Consider the following 16831-nt stretch of genomic DNA (forward strand, 5'->3'; position numbering starts at 1 on the left):
TTTTGAGAAGTCACTGAATTTTCTTCTTCCTCTAATAACTTATAATCAGCAAATTCAGTAGTTTTTATGAATCTCCAAAGATCCTTAAGAAAGAGGACTTGGAAGCTATTTTCAGTATTTGTAAAAGCTTGTCAGAAATTACATCTATATTAAAGTTTCAAAAGCTAATAATATATTTTTACATATTCAGGTCAAGTTATAGTAATTTATTAAAGTAAATGAAATTAATTTCCTTTGCTGATCAGAAGAGCTGATTTGCAGTTGTGCGCTTTGTCCAGCAAGTACATGAGAAAGATGTATTGATGGACCAAATCATTAAAAACAAAATCCACAAGGAAGAACAATAATAAAAATTCCTCATGGTAGCTGGGCATGGTGGCTCATGCCTGTAATCCCAGCGCTGTGGGAGGTTGAGGCAGGAGGAACACTTGAGCCCAGGAGTTTCAGACCAGCCTGGGCAACGAAGTGAGACCCTGTGTTTGTCTCTCTCTCTTTCTTTATAGATAGGTAGATATACGTAGATAGATTTTATACATATCTATCTATATATTTTATACATATCTATATATAAATATATATATATCTATTTATATATAAGATTATATATAAGAACTCATATATAAGGAGTCCAGGCCGGGTGTGGTGGCTTACACCTGTAATCCCAGCACTTTGGGAGGCCAAGGCGAGTGGATCATCTGAGGTTAGGAGTTTGAGACCAGCCCGGCCAACATAGTAAAACCCCATCTCTACTAAAAATATAAAAACTAACCAGGCATGGTGGTGGGTGCCTGTAATTCCAGCTACTTGGGAGGCTGAGGCAGGAGAATTGCTTGAACCCAGGAGATGGAAGTTGCAGTGAGCCCACACGGTACCACTGCACTCCAGCCTTGGCGACAGAGTGAGACTCCGTCTCAAAAAGAAAGAAAAAATCCCAGACAAAGAGAAGCCACTCGTCTAGTACAACTCTTAACTTGTACCAAATAGGTGTCAAGGGCAAGAAAAAGGTGGCTTATGTGAGATCACAGTGCACATTAATAGCAGAACTTGGTTTAAGTCCAGCTGCTTTGTCTTCTAAACTATGCCATATACTGCCTGCAAATGTGCTTCTGTTTTACATGGTCTTAAGAGCTTTTCCCACTCTTTTTCAACACCATTTCAGTGTGTGCTGTAAAGCCGTTTTACTTGTGGATTTTACATGGACCACTGTTAGAATGTCATAAAATTATACCATAAAAGATTGACTTTCCTGGCTGGGCATGGTAGCCCACACCTGTAATCCCAGCACTTTGGGAGGCCAAGGCAGGTGGACCACCTGAGGTCGGGAATTCGAGATCAGCCTGACCAACATGGAGAAACCCCGTCTCTACTAAAAATACAAAAAATTAGCTGGGTGTGGTGGCGCATGCCTGTAAATGCAGCTACTCGGGAGGCTGAGGTAGGAGAATAGCTTGAACCCGGGAGTTGGAGGTTGCGGTGAGCCGAGATTGTGCCATTGCACTCCAGCCTGGGCAACAGGAGCGAAACTCCATCTCAAAAAAAAAAAAAAAAAAAAAAAAGAGATCAACTTTCAGTCGGGCGTGTTGGCTCACGCCTGTAATTCCAGCACTTTGGGAGGCCGAGGCAGGCAGATCACGAGGTCAGGAGTTCAAGACTACCCTGGCCAACATGGTGAAACCTCGTCTCTACTAAAAATACAAAAATTACCTGGGCATGGTGGCACATGCTTGTAATCCCAGCTACTCGGGAGGCTGAGGCAGGAGAATTGCTTGTGAACCGGGACCCGGGAGGCAGAGGTTGCAGTGAGCCAAGATCACACAACTACGAACTGCGCTCCAGCGTGGGCTGCAGAGGGAGAGTCCGTCTCAAGAAAAAAAAAAAAAATCAGCTTTCTTTCCTTCCCCTGAATCTTCTGCAGTGCCAGTTTCATCCTCAGGCCCACTTGCCTCATGTAGACAAAAGGCCAACCAGGTTTCATATTCATGTATCAACCCCTGTAGTAGGAGAAAAGGCCACTCCTAGGAGCTCTGGTATTTTCCAAAAGCTTTCAGTCAGCCTTCCCTTATATCAGCCCAAATCAAGTCACAGGAAGTTTCTAAGCCAGCCCCTGTGATCAGGGAATGCCATTCTATAACACAAGTTCCCTAAAGCAGTAACTATAGAAGAAAGAATTACCCTAATTGTTTCGGGCCAATTAAGGCCCATCCTAGAAGTGGAAATGGGGTCAGCATACTCAGAAGCAAAGAAGTAGAGAGAGTTGGATACCTGAATAAAATTGGGAAAAGTTAGAAAGAGAGGAATGGATGCTGGATAGGAGCCACCAGTTTCTACTACGATAACCTACTTACTTCATTTTAAACGGTGATATTTTAAACGTGGGAACATTTTGCCTTGTGAGTTTTTTTCTTTGAGAAACATAGCAGTATCTTGTAACAAAGAAGATATGGTGACACTTTGTCATCAAAAACTACTTTGGGGCTGGGCATGGTGGCTCACACCTGTAATCCCAGCACTTTGGGAGGCCAAGGCGGGTGGATCACCTGAGGTCAGGAGTTCAAGACCAGCCTGGCCAACATGGTGAAACCCTGCCTCTACTAAAAATACAAAAATTAGCTGGGCGTGGTGGTACATGACTGTAATCTCAACTACTTGGGAGGCTGAAGTAGGAGAATCGCGTGAACCCGGGAGGCAGAAGCTGCAGTGAGCCGGGATCGTGCCACTGCACTCCAGCCTGGGTGACAGAGCGAGGCTCTGTCTCAACAACAACAACAAAAAACAGAAACAAAACAAAACAAAACAAAACAAACTACTGTTGGAGGTAGGAACTGGCCCAAGGGCTGTATTCCCAGAACACGATTCCCTTTTCCCTACTGCAAACAAGATAGTTTACAGCAGTCTCACAACTTAATTGTCTCACACAGGACTGTTCCTACTGTTAAGAGATCACAGCTAAGGCTTGGGCACCTTGACCTGCTGTAGAAGCTCAGTTAATGTACTTTTCATCATCTGGGCCCTGGTCTTCCCCTGTAAATACTGAAGTAGACCCAGTGACCTAGTGCCCAAGACACAAAATATTCAGCCTCCATAACATTTGTCTAACGACATGATTCTAGCTTTGCTCACTCCCATTAATTTCAAGTGAGTACTGGCTAGGCAGTCTATAGTGACTTGATTATGCTGCCTTTCTTGTCCTGTGCTGTCCTGAGAATCCTGGATTTGAAGCAGCCTATGAATAAGGTTTGAAAAATATTTATCCTACTATGCCGTCGTATGATGTTCTAGCACTGCATCTGTCATCTATCACCCCCCACCTTAATAAATGATAATTACGTGTGCAAACATGATGTATTAATCATTTATTAACTTGGGTGCTTACTTGACAGACACTGCTAGGTGCTTTGCCTATGCTGTACTTCGACAGATCCTGGGAAAGAACAGCCTGGCTCATTATGCCCTGGAGGCAGGGGCAGAGATTTCAGACTCCTGATTTCTGTGAGCCATTCCACACTTTCCTCTGGGTTAGGGGAGGGACAGCAATAACCAGAGGATGGAGGTGGCACCTTTGCAGTGTTTAAAGTTCCAAACACCTAGGCCAGGTGCAGTGGCTTACGCCTGTAATCCGAGCACTTTGGGAGGCTGAGGCGGGTGGATCACTTGAAGTCAGGAGTTTGTGACCAGCCTGACCAATATGGCAAAACCCCGTTTCTACTAAAAATACAAATATTAGCTGGGCATGGTAATGCATGCCTGTAGTCTCAGCTACTCGGGAGGCTGAGGCCTGAGAATTGCTTGAACCCAGGAAGTAGAGGTTGCAGTGAGCCAAGATCATGCCACTGCATTCCAGCCTGGGCGACAGAGATTCCTTCTTGAAAAATAAAGTTCCAAACACCTAAATGCTCAAACTTTAGGAGGCAGCTCTCTGGGCTGTGGGCTGTCAGCATCCCCCTCCTAGATTCCAGGGATTTGGTTACATAGTTCCTTAGCTGTAATGCAGAGTATAAATTTTAGAACCCACGTGGCCCCAAATTCAAATTGTTTTAATGCATGTAACTAGTGACTAAAAACTTAGAATTTCAATTTACATCCGAGAGGTGGCACCATAACACAACACCATAACACAACATTCCTTTTGTAGTGAACAGCACTATTAGGTAGTCTGCAGTGACTGACTACCTGCTCACATGCTGTGATCCTTCTCGTTTTCTCAGAGCCATTCCTTAAGCTTAGTCCCCTTGTATCTTAAATTTAGCTCAGGCCGGAGTGTTGTTAACCTGGGGCCAGCTGGGTACGTGAGAGTCTCAGCTCATTGCCATGGTGGAGTCAGCATGGTCTTGAGTTCCTTCCTTAACTCTGCAGGTTTCAGAAATCCACGTAGCCAGTGTTTCTGAAAATGGATCTGGGCTGGGCAATTGGCAAGGAGCTAATTTCTAATCAAGATGCCGGCTTATTAACTTGAGTGAATAACACAACTGCCAAATAGACTGTATAGTGGGATCTGCTAGTGAGAACATTCTGTCCCTTTGGGAAATCTCAAGAGCGAATCATCATTTGAAGGCTGCTTGGAGAGCCTAGAATCAGAGCCAGGGAAATTATGGGCCAGGGTAAGGGAGCTATGACCATCTATAGCTCCCATTTCTGCTGCAGGGATGGACCTATGGTATCAGCAAGCCACAGAAGGTCTTTTGGGACAACACTGGAGATAATGATCATTCATAGTACAGGAACTCCCTTTTTCCAGGTTGCAGGAAGACCACCTATTTCTACCCACATAGGCATTCCTCAGACAATCCTTATAATTTAGTTATTAAGGGTTTTTGCATTTTATAATCCTGTCTGCCTCAGGGTCCATCAGTCCCCTAGATAGAATTTGGGGAGGGAAGAATCCCCAAACTTCGCAGCCGCAAGTTATGTACTCCCTGGTCATTTCTACAGAAAACTAATCTGTGATGTGTTTTTACTATCACAGTGACATTCAAACTGTTTCAAAGCCTTGGGTTTCCCCAGAGATGCCTAGGGGGATTGGGGCACTGTGGACAATAAGGGAGTGAGTCAAGTCAACAGAAATGCTAGCCTTTAGTTCTCTTCTACAGCCGTACTGGGTGGCATGTACACGTGATAGCTGCTCATACCACATGTGGCTATTGAACACTTGAAATATGGCTAACATAATTTAAAAGTAAAAGGTAAGGCTGGCCATGTTGGCTCACGCTTGTAATCCCAGCACTTTGGGAAGCTCAGGTAGGAGGATGGGTTGCGGCCAGGAGTTTGAGACCAGCCTGGGCGACGTAGTAAGACCCCATTTCTACAAAAAAAACAAAAAAATTAACCAGGCATGGTGGTGTGTGCCTGTAGTCTCAGCTACTTGTGAGGCTGAGGCAGGAGGATCACTTGAGCTCAGGAGTTCGACAGTGTAAGTGAGCCATGATTGCGCCACTGCACTCCAGCTTGGGTGACAGGGCAAGACCCTGTCTCAAATAAATAAAAATGAAAAACAAAAGCATAATAGAAATAAAGACCATGTTGGAAACGGTGCAACAGAGAAGAGGCTGAAAACGGTATGAAATTTAGAAGGCAAGATAGAGAACAGTGAATAAAGACAGGAAAATAACAGCATCAAGTCAGTTAAAAAAAAAAATAATTATTATTATTATTATTATTTGAGACGAAGTTTCGCTCTTGTTGCCCAGGCTGGAGTGCGGTTGTGCAATCTTGGCTCACTGCAACCTCCGCCTCCCAGGTTCAAGCGATCTCCTGCCTCAGCCTCCTGAGTAGCTGGGATTACTGGCCTGAGCCACCACGCCTGGCTAATTTTTTTTTTTTTTTTTTTTTGTATTTTTAGTAGAGACGGGGTTTCACCATGTTGGCCAGGCTGGTCTCAAACTCCTGACCTCAGGAGATCCATCCGCCTCGGCCTCCCAAACTGCTGCGATTACAGGCGTGAACCACTGCATCCGGCCAAAATTATTCATTTTTGTATTGTTTCACTTTTTATATTTTTTATTTTATTTTATTTTATTTTAATTTTATTTTGAGATGGAGTCTCGCTCTGTCACCCAGGCTGGAGTGCAGTGGAGCGATCTTGGCTCACTGCAAGCTCCGCCTCCCGGGTTCACGCCATTCTCCTGCCTCAGCCTCCTGAGTAGCTGGGACTACAGGTATCTGCCACCACGTCCAGCTAATTTCTTTTTGTATTTTTAGTAGAGACGGGGTTTCACCGTGTTAGCCAGTATGGCCTCGATCTCCTGACCTCGTGATCCACCTGCCTCGGCCTCCCAAAGTGCTGGGATTACAGGCGTGAGCCACCGTGCCAGCTTTATTATTTTGTAAACACACAAGTTGAGGAAATTTTAAAATGGGAAAAATACACACACAAACAACAACCTCTAGCCATTAGCAAGTAGAACAGCTTTATTTACCTAATTCAGACAGAGGCTGGAGATTCTTTAGGGAGTTAAAGGCACTAGCAGTGGAAAAAAACCATGAGATCATCATCACATCATCCCCTGAAGCTGTCTCAGGAGGAGTCACTGAAACCCAGAGAAAATCTAACTGGTAATTAATACATAGGGCTCTCGTGTCCCTGAGGGAAAGGAGTGAAAATACCAACTGAATTAGCCCATACATGGGGCTGTCTGTGCCCCTTAGGGAGAGGAATGAAAACAACTGAAATGAGCCCATGAGCCCATGAAGACACTGGTGAAAGATATGCGAGTTGTCCTTCTTGCACCTAAGCAGCCCACAGGTAACTCACTCTTATGTACGAACCTGACTGACTGGGTACCCATTATGTGCCTAGCTCAGTGCTGCATACTTTATGCTGTCTCTTAATCCTGCAATGGGGCAGTTGAATCACATATTAGCTGGGTTTTTTTTTGTTGTTGTTGTTTGTTTGTTTTTGAGACGGAGTCTCACTCTGTCACCCAGGCTGGAGTGCAGTGGTGCAATCTCGGCTCACTGCAACCTCCGCCTCCTGGGTTCAAGTGATTCTCCTGCCTCAGCCTCCCGAGTAGCTGGGATTAGTCATGTACCACCACACCCAGCTAATTTTTGTACTTTTAGTAGAGATGGGGTTTTGCCATGTTGGCCAGGCTGGTCTGGAACTCCTGACTTCAGGTGATCCTTCCACCTCGGCCTCCCAAAGTGATGGGATTACGGGCGTGAGCCACCGTGCCCGGCCAGCTGTTCTGACTGAAGACTTGTCTTCTTTGTTAACCTGCTCCTCCTATTTCATCCTGTAAATCTTTAAATCTGAGGGATATTATCCACAGCTCGTCTCCACTTTTCTAATCTGACAGCACTGATAATTGAATTCCTCAGAAGCAAGATGTTTCTCTGGCACCTAGAGGCCTCAGCAGCGTCACAACAGCTTAAGTGTCACTTCTTCCTCATCCTGGGCACACCATGATGTAGTGCAGCCCCGCTGATTGGGACCCGTACAGCCAACCTGGCCCCGGGCCACTCTCTCTCCCAGAATGTCCACAGGTCAAGGGATCTCTACTTCCATCCTTATTTTCCTCAAAAGCTGGTCCCAGCAGTAATCGACCAGACTTCTAGAAAAGAGGAGATATCTGCTCTCAAGGCTGCTGTGGGCTCCAGTGTTGTAATCTACTACTTGAATCTAGTTGTTTATTTCATTCTATAATAATTTAATATAATAATTTAATATAGCAGATGTCAGGAGAAATCTTTGTTTACATATTATGTCATATCTGGATATATCTGAATCCTAAATGATTAATCTAAATATTAACAATATTCACATTAGCAATATTCTGCCAATGTCAAGAGTATTTTCTGCTATTGAGCTTAAATCAATTTTATAATTTGAGAGTTTTAAAAGCATATCTTTCTGTGTTCATAAATAAACAGAACAAAGATTCTTTGAGTACCTTATATAATTTTTCACACAGAATTAACCAAAGCTTTATTTAATATTTCAAAATCCTCATCTATATATATGAAATATGTGTCTTTGGTTAAAATGCAAGATACTGAAAGAAAAATTCAAATAGGCATTTCAGTGAATAGTTTACATATAATATCTCATTTGTCTGACATTACAAAGTAAGCACTTTCACAACTAACATTTCCAGGTAACTAAAGTCCAATAATAATAGAGGCCACCTTAAACCGGGAGTATTTATTTCCTATATTGCCTAATTAAAAAAAAAACCCTTTTCACTGTAGATAATTTTGCTAATTAGAAGTCAACAGTCTACAGCATAGATTTCCATACACAGCCAGATGTGTGTTTGGATTGAATGAATGAAATGAAATAGGAAGTCTAGGAAAATTTTTAAGGTATAAAAAATTGTATTTAGGTTTGGCTTGAACTTGTTTAAAATAAATAAATTTTTAAAAAACATTATATTTAGGAAACAAGTATAGTTCTTTTATGAGAGTTAAAAATTAGTGCTGTCAATAACCTGATTCAGGGCAAATGATCATTTCCTTCAATTTTAACATTCTAAACTTAAAGCTGACATTTTATTACCCTTAATTCTATCATAAAGTCCTATATTTTTCTTTAGGTGAATAAAATACAAGGGATAATTACATATTTGTCTGTTGAGCTTTATAAGGAAAGTGGCTTTGGAAACAAAAACCATGCTAGAAATCTCCCCAGATGTCTTTTTCCTATGTGGTTTCAAGAACCCCAAAACTATTATCAGAGCAATGACTCAAGTTTATTATATTCTGTATAACCCCAGGTCCACCTAGCACTCAAAAACAAAACACAAACAAAAAACTCTAAAACTCCCCAGCATCCTGTTCTCAAAAGGACATTAATCTGATGTGTTCAGTAATTAACATTTGACATTCTAAATTCACTATCAATTGCCAAATGGCAAATGTTAACTAATTTTATTTTAATTTATGTATTTATTTATTTTTGAGATGGAGTCTTGCCCTGTCACTCAGGCTGGAGTGCAGTGGCACAATCTCAGCTCACTGCAACCTCCATCTCCCAGGTTCAAGCGACTCTCCAGCCTCAGCCTCCCTAGTAGCTGGGACTGCACCACCATGCATGGCTAATTTTTGTATTTTTCATAGAGATGGAGTTTTGCCATGTTGGCTAGGCTGGTCTCGAACTCCTGACCTCAGGTGGTCCACCACCTTGGCCACCCAAAGTGCTGAGATTACTGGCGTGAGCCACTGAGCCTGGCCAAATGCTACTAATTTTAGCTCAACTTTTATACAAACCGTCTTCTACATTTGAAGTGTTTATTTTCTGAATGAGATAACTTGCTTTCCTTTGCTAATTCACGTATGAATTAACATAAGGAAACAATCACAAATCCTTAATTCTCAAGGTCTCCTGCCCTAACTCATCTTCTGCCCGTTACTCTACATCCTTTATGTCAACATTTCACTTTAAAATTTACCAAATACTTCCCTCCCGTTGATTCAACAAATGTTTATGCAGCACCTATTATGTCCCACTAGGGGTTTAATGGTCACAACTCTATATTCTCAAGTTCTTCCTTTGATTATTTATTTTCATAATTCTGTGAGGGTGGCAGGGTGGATATTGTCCCCATTTTTACAGCTGAGCCAATAAACTCAGCGTTTACATTATTTTCTCAAGGTCACATTTTTTTTTTTTTTTTTTTTTTTTTTTTGAGACGGAGCCTCGCTCTGTCGCCCAGGCTGGAATGCAGTGGTGCAATCTTGGCTCACTGCAAGCTCTGCCTCCCGGGTTCATGCCATTCTCCTGCCTCAGCCTCCTGAGTAGCTGGGACTACAGGTGCCCGCCACCACGCCCGGCTAATTTTTTGTGTTTTTTAGTAGAGACGGGGTTTCACCGTGTTAGCCAGGATGGTCTCGATCTCCTGACCTCGTGATCCACCCGCCTTGGCCTCCCAAAGTGCTGGGATTACAGGCGTGAGCCACCGCGCCCAGCCAAGGTCACATATGTTTTAAGCACAGAACTGGAAGCTAGGACTCCTTATACCTAATGCCGTATGTTATTATAACAGACTACTTGAAATTAATTCTATCTGACACTATTTTAGTTATTTGTTCTCACTCTTAAATTATCTTTAAGTTTTTTTATGTTATCTTCTGTCTTATGAAGCAGAAACTGTGCCTTTTATTTCTTCCTGGTTTTAAGCAGATCGGGGGCAGGGGTAGTCTGATAGTAACTGCCATTAAAAAACAAAAACCATAACAACATAGATTATTCATGCAGCATGCAGGATTAACTCATGTTGAAAGGAGGTTTCTTCCCATTTTTTCAAGCAGGGCTGATACTCAGGACACATGCAGCTGTGTTGGTGTTAACATATTTAAATACTGTTGGAAAACCACCTCTCTTCTGAGCTTCCTGAGAATTCCTCCTCCAGTGCTGGCCTTGGACTCATACGTCTCCCTTTGTGTCAACAGCTGGCACAGCACAGAATCCTGACCTACAGCTACAGTCAGCTATACTGTCCCAACTACTGGTCAGTGCCTGTGCTTGAGTCAGGTGATGATTTTATAAATCTTGTTTTTTTTTATAATTTCTTTGAGACAGAGTTTTGCTCTTGTTGCCTGGGCTGGAGTGCAATGGCATGGTCTCAGGTCACTGCAACCTCCACCTCCCAGGTTCAAGTGATTCTCTGAACTCAGCCTCCCAAGTAACTGGGATTACAGGCGTCCGCCACCATGCCTGGCTAATTTTTGTATTTTTAGTAGAGACAGGATTTCACCATATTGGCCAGGCTGGTCTTGAACTCCTGACCTAGGGTGATCTGCCCATTTCAGCCTCCCAAAGTGCAGGATTACAAGTGTGAGCCACTGTGCCCAGCCTATAAATCATTACTTTTAAGAGACAGCGTCTATCTAGCCCAAACTGGAGTACAGTGGCATGATCCTAGCTCACTGTAGTCTTGAACTCCTCCTGGACTCAAGGGATCCTCCTGCCTCAGCCTCCTGAGTAGCTAGGACTACAGGCGTGCACCACCACACCCAGCTAATTTTTAAATTTTCTGTAGAGACAGGATCTTGCTACATTGCCCAGGCTGGCCTCCAACTCCTGGCTTCAAGTGATCTTCCCGCCTCGGCCTCCCAGAGTGCTGGGATAACAGGTGTGAGCCACCATACCCAACCAGGTGATATTTTTGATAACACTTCTGCTTTCAGAGAAGATCCTGGGGTATAGTCAGGACATTACTATCTTGGCTAAATACCTGTAGTATCAAATCCTATCTTTGTATAACAGCATTGGCTTCTTGCCTACTGATGTAATTAGGGAGGTACAGGGAAAACCCTTACTGTTAAAATTGTATTCGCATCTTAGTGTGAATGCCCGACTTATTAGGTCATTTCCAATAAAATAGTTACCTGAGAGGATGGCTCTTCAGGGAGAATAAAAGGGAGAGGTAGATGCAGAGCATGAAGTACCTGGAAAAGTCAACCTCAAGGGCCTAGAGTGGGGTGCTAAGAGAGAAGGCAGTAAAAAAACAGGTTTACGAAGATGCCCTTTTTTTTTTTGAGATGAAGTCTCGCTCTGTTGCCCAGGCTGGAGTGCAGTGGCACGATCTTGGCTCACTGCAACTTCCACCTCTGGGCTTCAAGCGACTGTCCTGCCTCAGCCTCCCGAGTAGCTGGGATTACAGGCATGTGTCACCATGCCCGGCTAATTTTTGTATTTTTAGTAGAGATGGAGGTCTCATCATGTTGGTCAGGCTGGTCTCAAACTCCTGACCCCAAGTGATCTGCCCACCTCAGCCTCCCAAAGTGCTGGGATTACAGGCGTGAGCCACCACGCCCAGCTGGAAGATGCCTTTTTAAATTTTTTTTTTTTTTTTTTGTCACTCCAATAAAGTCAAGAAGGTGCCTGTTAATTCCTTTGACCTATGTTGAAATTTGCACTCTTAATGTTACTCTTAAACCAAATAAGCCCTTTTCAACAGATATGAAGGACAGTATTAAAAAAACCAAAAATCTCATTTCACCATATTAATAAATGGGCTAACAGCCAGAACTTGGGAGTGAAGATGCTTAAATATTTTAAAATTTTTATTTGAATGAAATCATTGTAATAATCATTAAAATGATTTGTAATACAATGATCTCTGTGAAAGGAAGTTTATAGCATCACTATTTATAGAAGAGAAAGCAGAGGTATGCATCTGGAAGTGAATATAACATTGTAAAATCAGCCCACATTAAATACCAAAAAAGTAAGAACAATCAAAATGCAGCATTATTTAGACTAAAAAGGAAAGTGTGAACAGTACAGAGTTAAACTTTCGTATGTGTGAATTTTGACCTATGTTGTTAGCAAAAAGCCTTAGTGTTTGTATAAAATGATGTGTATCCTTATCCCAATCACCACCAGATCAAGACACAAACCGACAATGATTCCTTCCTTATTTTACAGCTTTATTACTGATTTCCCTCTAAAAAGAGACTCAAATGTGGAGCTAACTCATCTATAGATTAAGAAATCACAAAGTACCATAGTCACATAACAAAAGCAAAAAAAAAAAAAGCAATTGTTTTATGTTTCAACTGCTGATATTATGTACAATCTATCACAAAAAGCATAGCTGTGCATTCATGAGCTGATTATATCAACCTCTAGAATTTTAGAAACAAGAACACCTAAGCATATGGATACTCTCTTACCTTACAAAGTAAAAGCATTTTCTATTTTAAAATTTTTATTTCTGTGTAAAACAAAGAATTCCTAGAGGTCAAATAATATACCAAACTCAAAGCACTATTAAGTCATGAAACAAAGAAGATTCTGAGGTAGAAGTCAAGCAATATAATCCACAATTTCAGGTATTCCCAGCAACCAGCGCATCTCGCAAGTAAGATCTATTTTTTTTTTTAAAGTCTCAACTTCCAAAAAATCAATAATCCATTCTGTAAAATCAGATGTAAAACTATGACCAACAGAAGACACCCAGACTTTTGTCATGGTAACAGAGTAAATGCTTTTACTAAATCTGCCAACATTTCTATCAGTAGTAACCGTAAGGAGGCCGCTGGTTGTAACCATAATGTCCATATTGCTGGGGATAGTAAGGTTCTTGTCTGTGTTGCGGGTAATTGTTACCCCAGGATCGTCCGTGCCACTGATTGGATCGATTGTCACTTGGCCACCCCCATCTGTTGTCCCTGCCTCTGAACTGTCTGTTGTCTTGCAACCTACAACAATAAAACAAAAAAGGTCTTTAAACTTTCCTTGTTAAAAAAACATATGACAAACCCATAGCAGTGCTTCTGGTTTCTCATTCTAATACACAATAAATAAGACTAAAAAACATTTTTCACAATAGAATGTTATAGCGCCAGTTATTCAAAACTTTCCTAAGATTGAAATCATTCTTCCAGTATACTAGGTACACTTTACAGAGACATAGGCAGACTATATAACCAATAGAATAGTTCCAAATAAAAGTGAAATCTATTCAATTGTACAAAAACGGTATGGTAATTTATTCCTTTGACTATTTTGAATTATTAAGTAAAAGTAACTTCCATTTGTAAACTTCTTCCTAAAGTAAAATCGAAACAATATTTTCTTTATGGAATTGAACAAGTTGTAGAAAACTCTAGGTTTTTAAAGTAGATTTGCATTGAAAATATTAGTCTACAGAAAAAACATTTGAAAACAAAAAAACACACACACTTGAACAGCAAGGAAAAAATATAAGGTGCTGAAAAAATATTAAAGCAAATATTTATCAGAAACGATGTACCAGGTTTAAAGGTACTAGGTATGCCATACCAAAAACACTGGTCCCTGCCCTCACTGGCCTTCCAGTCTAGCAGATTAAAGCTATCCTCTGCCAGATCAACCATCTGCATTTATTCTTTTGAATACACACCGATTGCCTCTGTTTCTTTGGTTCCCACCAGCTCTGCTATTCCATTCCTCAACAATTGGAGGAGACTCAGGAGGGCGTTTCAGGTATTCCTGATACTCCTTGTCATTTTCTGTGAATCTACTAGCAAACATCTCTTCAAAATTTGGAACAGCTTCAGCAGTGTCAGTCATTCTGAAAATCTGTACAATTTTAAAGACATTTCCATTAAAAAAAATTTAAACATTAACATTCTCTCCAGATAATGAAAAACCAAGAAGTAAGCAATTTTTAGGCAGGGTATTCATGGAAGTCTTTGTGTGCTTTCAGACTTGTCATATTTTAGATACTGAATTCAACATTTTTTTTTTTTTTTTGAGACAGGGTCTCTGACTCTGTCACCCAGGCTGGAGCACAGTGGCACAACCTCGGGTCACTGCAGCCTTGACTTCCCTGGCTCAAACAATCCTACCACCTCAGCCTCCCAAGTTGCTGGGACTACAGGTGCATGCCACCCACACCCGGCTAATTTTTGTATTTTTTTGAAGAGACAGGGTCTCGACATGTTGCCTAGGCTGGAAGTCTTGGGCTTCAGTGATCCTCCTGCCTTGGCCTCCCAAAGTGCTGGGATTATAAGCATGAGCCACTGTGCCTGGCCCAAATTATTTTTCTTACTTTATTAATTTCCAGTAAAAGGTTTTGGACAAAGAGATGTGACAATGGAAGCTACTGTGATAACTTCTTCATTAGTCCGCCTTTGCTCCAAACATATGCAAATATTTGTAACATGTATACTACATACTTTCACCCCAACAAAATTAAACCAAAATTATTGTTGAATTGCAAGAAACAATATGTAGATTTATTTTTTCCCCCCAAGACGGAGTCTTGCTCTGTCACCCAGAGCTGGAGTGCAATGGCGTGATCTCAGTACACTGCAACCTCTGCCTCCCAGGTTCAAGCAATTCTCCTGCCTCAGCCTCCCAAGTAGCTGGGATTACAGGTATGCGCCACCACACCCAGCTAATCTTTGCATTTTTAGTAGAGATGGGGTTTTGTTGGCCAGGCTGGTCTTGAACTCCTGACCTCATGATCTGCCTGCCAAAGTGATTACAAGTGTGAGTCACTGCGCCCAGCCTCTTTTTTTTTTTTTTTTGAGACGGAGTTTCACTCTTGTTGCCCAGGCTGGAGTGCAATGGCACGATCTCAGCTCACTGCAATCTCCGCCTCCCGAATTCAAGTGATTCTCCTGTCTCAGCCTCCCGAGTAGCTGGGATTACAGGTGCACGCCCGCCCGCTAATTTTTGTATTTTTAGTAGAGACGGGGTTTCATCATGTTGGCCAGGCTGATCTTGAACTCCTGACCTCAGGTGATCCACCTGCCTCTGCCTCCCAAAGTGCTGGGATAACAGGCATGAGCCACCGTGCCCAGCCTGACACTCTTACCTTTCAGGCTATTGCTCTTAGTATGCTTTATCAAATACCAAATATCAAAGACTTTCAATGTGTCTGGCATTGGCAAACTATGTCAAATTCTCAAATCCAAGGAATGAGTTTTAAATAAATTCAGCTAATTAAAATCATGCCTAGAATTCTATTGGGATCACAGAAATCACTAAAAAGATGACCCATACCTAATCCAGATGGGCAGTAAAAATCATAAGGCAAGGAAAAGGTGCTACTCCATTTTTATGTTCTCATATGTTCTCCCACGACTCCCCACCCACACTCATGTAAACAAGTATCAACTGTATTACTGAGAACGAAATTTAAATAGAATGTTAATCGACCCAAGCTTTACTTACCCCAAAGATTTGAAGCAGCTGTATTGCTTAATGTTTAGGTTGTTTAAATCTGTGGGAGGAAAAAAACAAACGACTTTATTAACTCTCAAAAGGTGTTTGAGGGGGAGGGTGGCGCATAAGAGTCAAGGAAAGAATTGGAGTAAAAGTGCTCTAAGGCCAGGCGCGGTGGCTCACGCCACTCCCAACACTTCGGGAGGCCGAGGCGGGCGGATCACGAGGTCAGGAAATCGAGACCAGCCTGGCTAACACGGTGAAACCCCGTCTCTCCTAAAAATAGAAAAAATTAGCCGGGCGTGGTGGCAAGTGCCTGTAGTCCCAGCTACTCGGGACGCTGAGGCAGTAGAATCGCTTGAACCTGGGAGGCGGAGGTTGCCGTAAGCCGAGATCCGCCACTGCACTCCAGCCTGGGCGACAGAGCGAGACTCCGTCTCAAAAAAAAAAAAAAAGTGCTCTAAAGACTTCCAAAGCTAATATTCCAAAGAGGGAACTGGTTCTCAAGAGCAAGAAGCTACAAAATTTGTCCTCTGGGCCTTCAAAACCAAAATAGTTCCAAGTATGAATAAAAACTTCATAAAGTATGTATGTTCTTTTAGGGTAAGCCTTTCAGATTTGTACTAGAACACTGCTAATTTATTCACCACAAATAAAACCACAAAGAACATTGGCTGCGAGCGACTAACCCCAGAAATAACCAACCAGAATGGGGTTTCGCTGCCTTAGGAGGTGAGCCCGGGGAACAGACGAAGATGCAGAATGAAAACAACTGCGTTTTCCAGTCCGTCCTTAAGGCCCATCACAGCTTGCTTACCAAGGTTCTGGCAGATTTGCTCCCTTCCGAAGCACCTTATACCTCCAGAAGTGAGGGAAATTACGGGCCGTGAGAAGTAAATCGGTTTCGGTCTAGCAAAGAGTACAGATCACCGCACAGGGGGAGGACACCTCGCTGGCCACCCAGCTCGGCCGCCCCGCTCCCTCCTCCCGGGCGTCCGGGGCGACTCACCCGCCAAAGGCTATGTCTATCCAGCTCGGGCCGAACCCCGCCGGCGAGACACTGAGAAGCCCAGGAGAGGTGGCCTCTGGCCCACCACACCGTGGAAAGCCGGACCACTCCAGTTCTCCAATGTAACGGAGCGCCTTCCTCTAAAATCCGACACCCACCTGACTTCCGCTTCCGGCGGGCTAAAGTTGAGGGTGCCTGTCAAGTCTCGCGATAACTAAGGCTCTCCG

General features: G+C 42.6%; 1 protein-coding gene across 1 annotated transcript; it reads right to left on the reverse strand.

Annotated features, from left to right (window-relative positions):
* Positions 1–12345: 12345 nt before the first annotated feature.
* Positions 12346–16768, reverse strand: RAMAC (RNA guanine-7 methyltransferase activating subunit). The gene is made up of 4 exons (XM_054451752.2): positions 16605–16768; positions 15605–15653; positions 13824–14002; positions 12346–13140 (listed from the first exon to the last, which is right to left on the reverse strand). Exons 3-4 carry the CDS (start codon positions 13991–13993, stop codon positions 12954–12956), a joined length of 357 nt encoding a protein of 118 aa, XP_054307727.1. The 5' UTR covers positions 13994–14002; positions 15605–15653; positions 16605–16768; the 3' UTR covers positions 12346–12953.
* Between the last annotated feature and the right edge of the window lie 63 nt (positions 16769–16831).

The sequence above is a fragment of the Pongo pygmaeus genome, chromosome 16, assembly GCF_028885625.2.
Source record: "Pongo pygmaeus isolate AG05252 chromosome 16, NHGRI_mPonPyg2-v2.0_pri, whole genome shotgun sequence".
Lineage (NCBI taxonomy): Eukaryota > Metazoa > Chordata > Mammalia > Primates > Hominidae > Pongo > Pongo pygmaeus.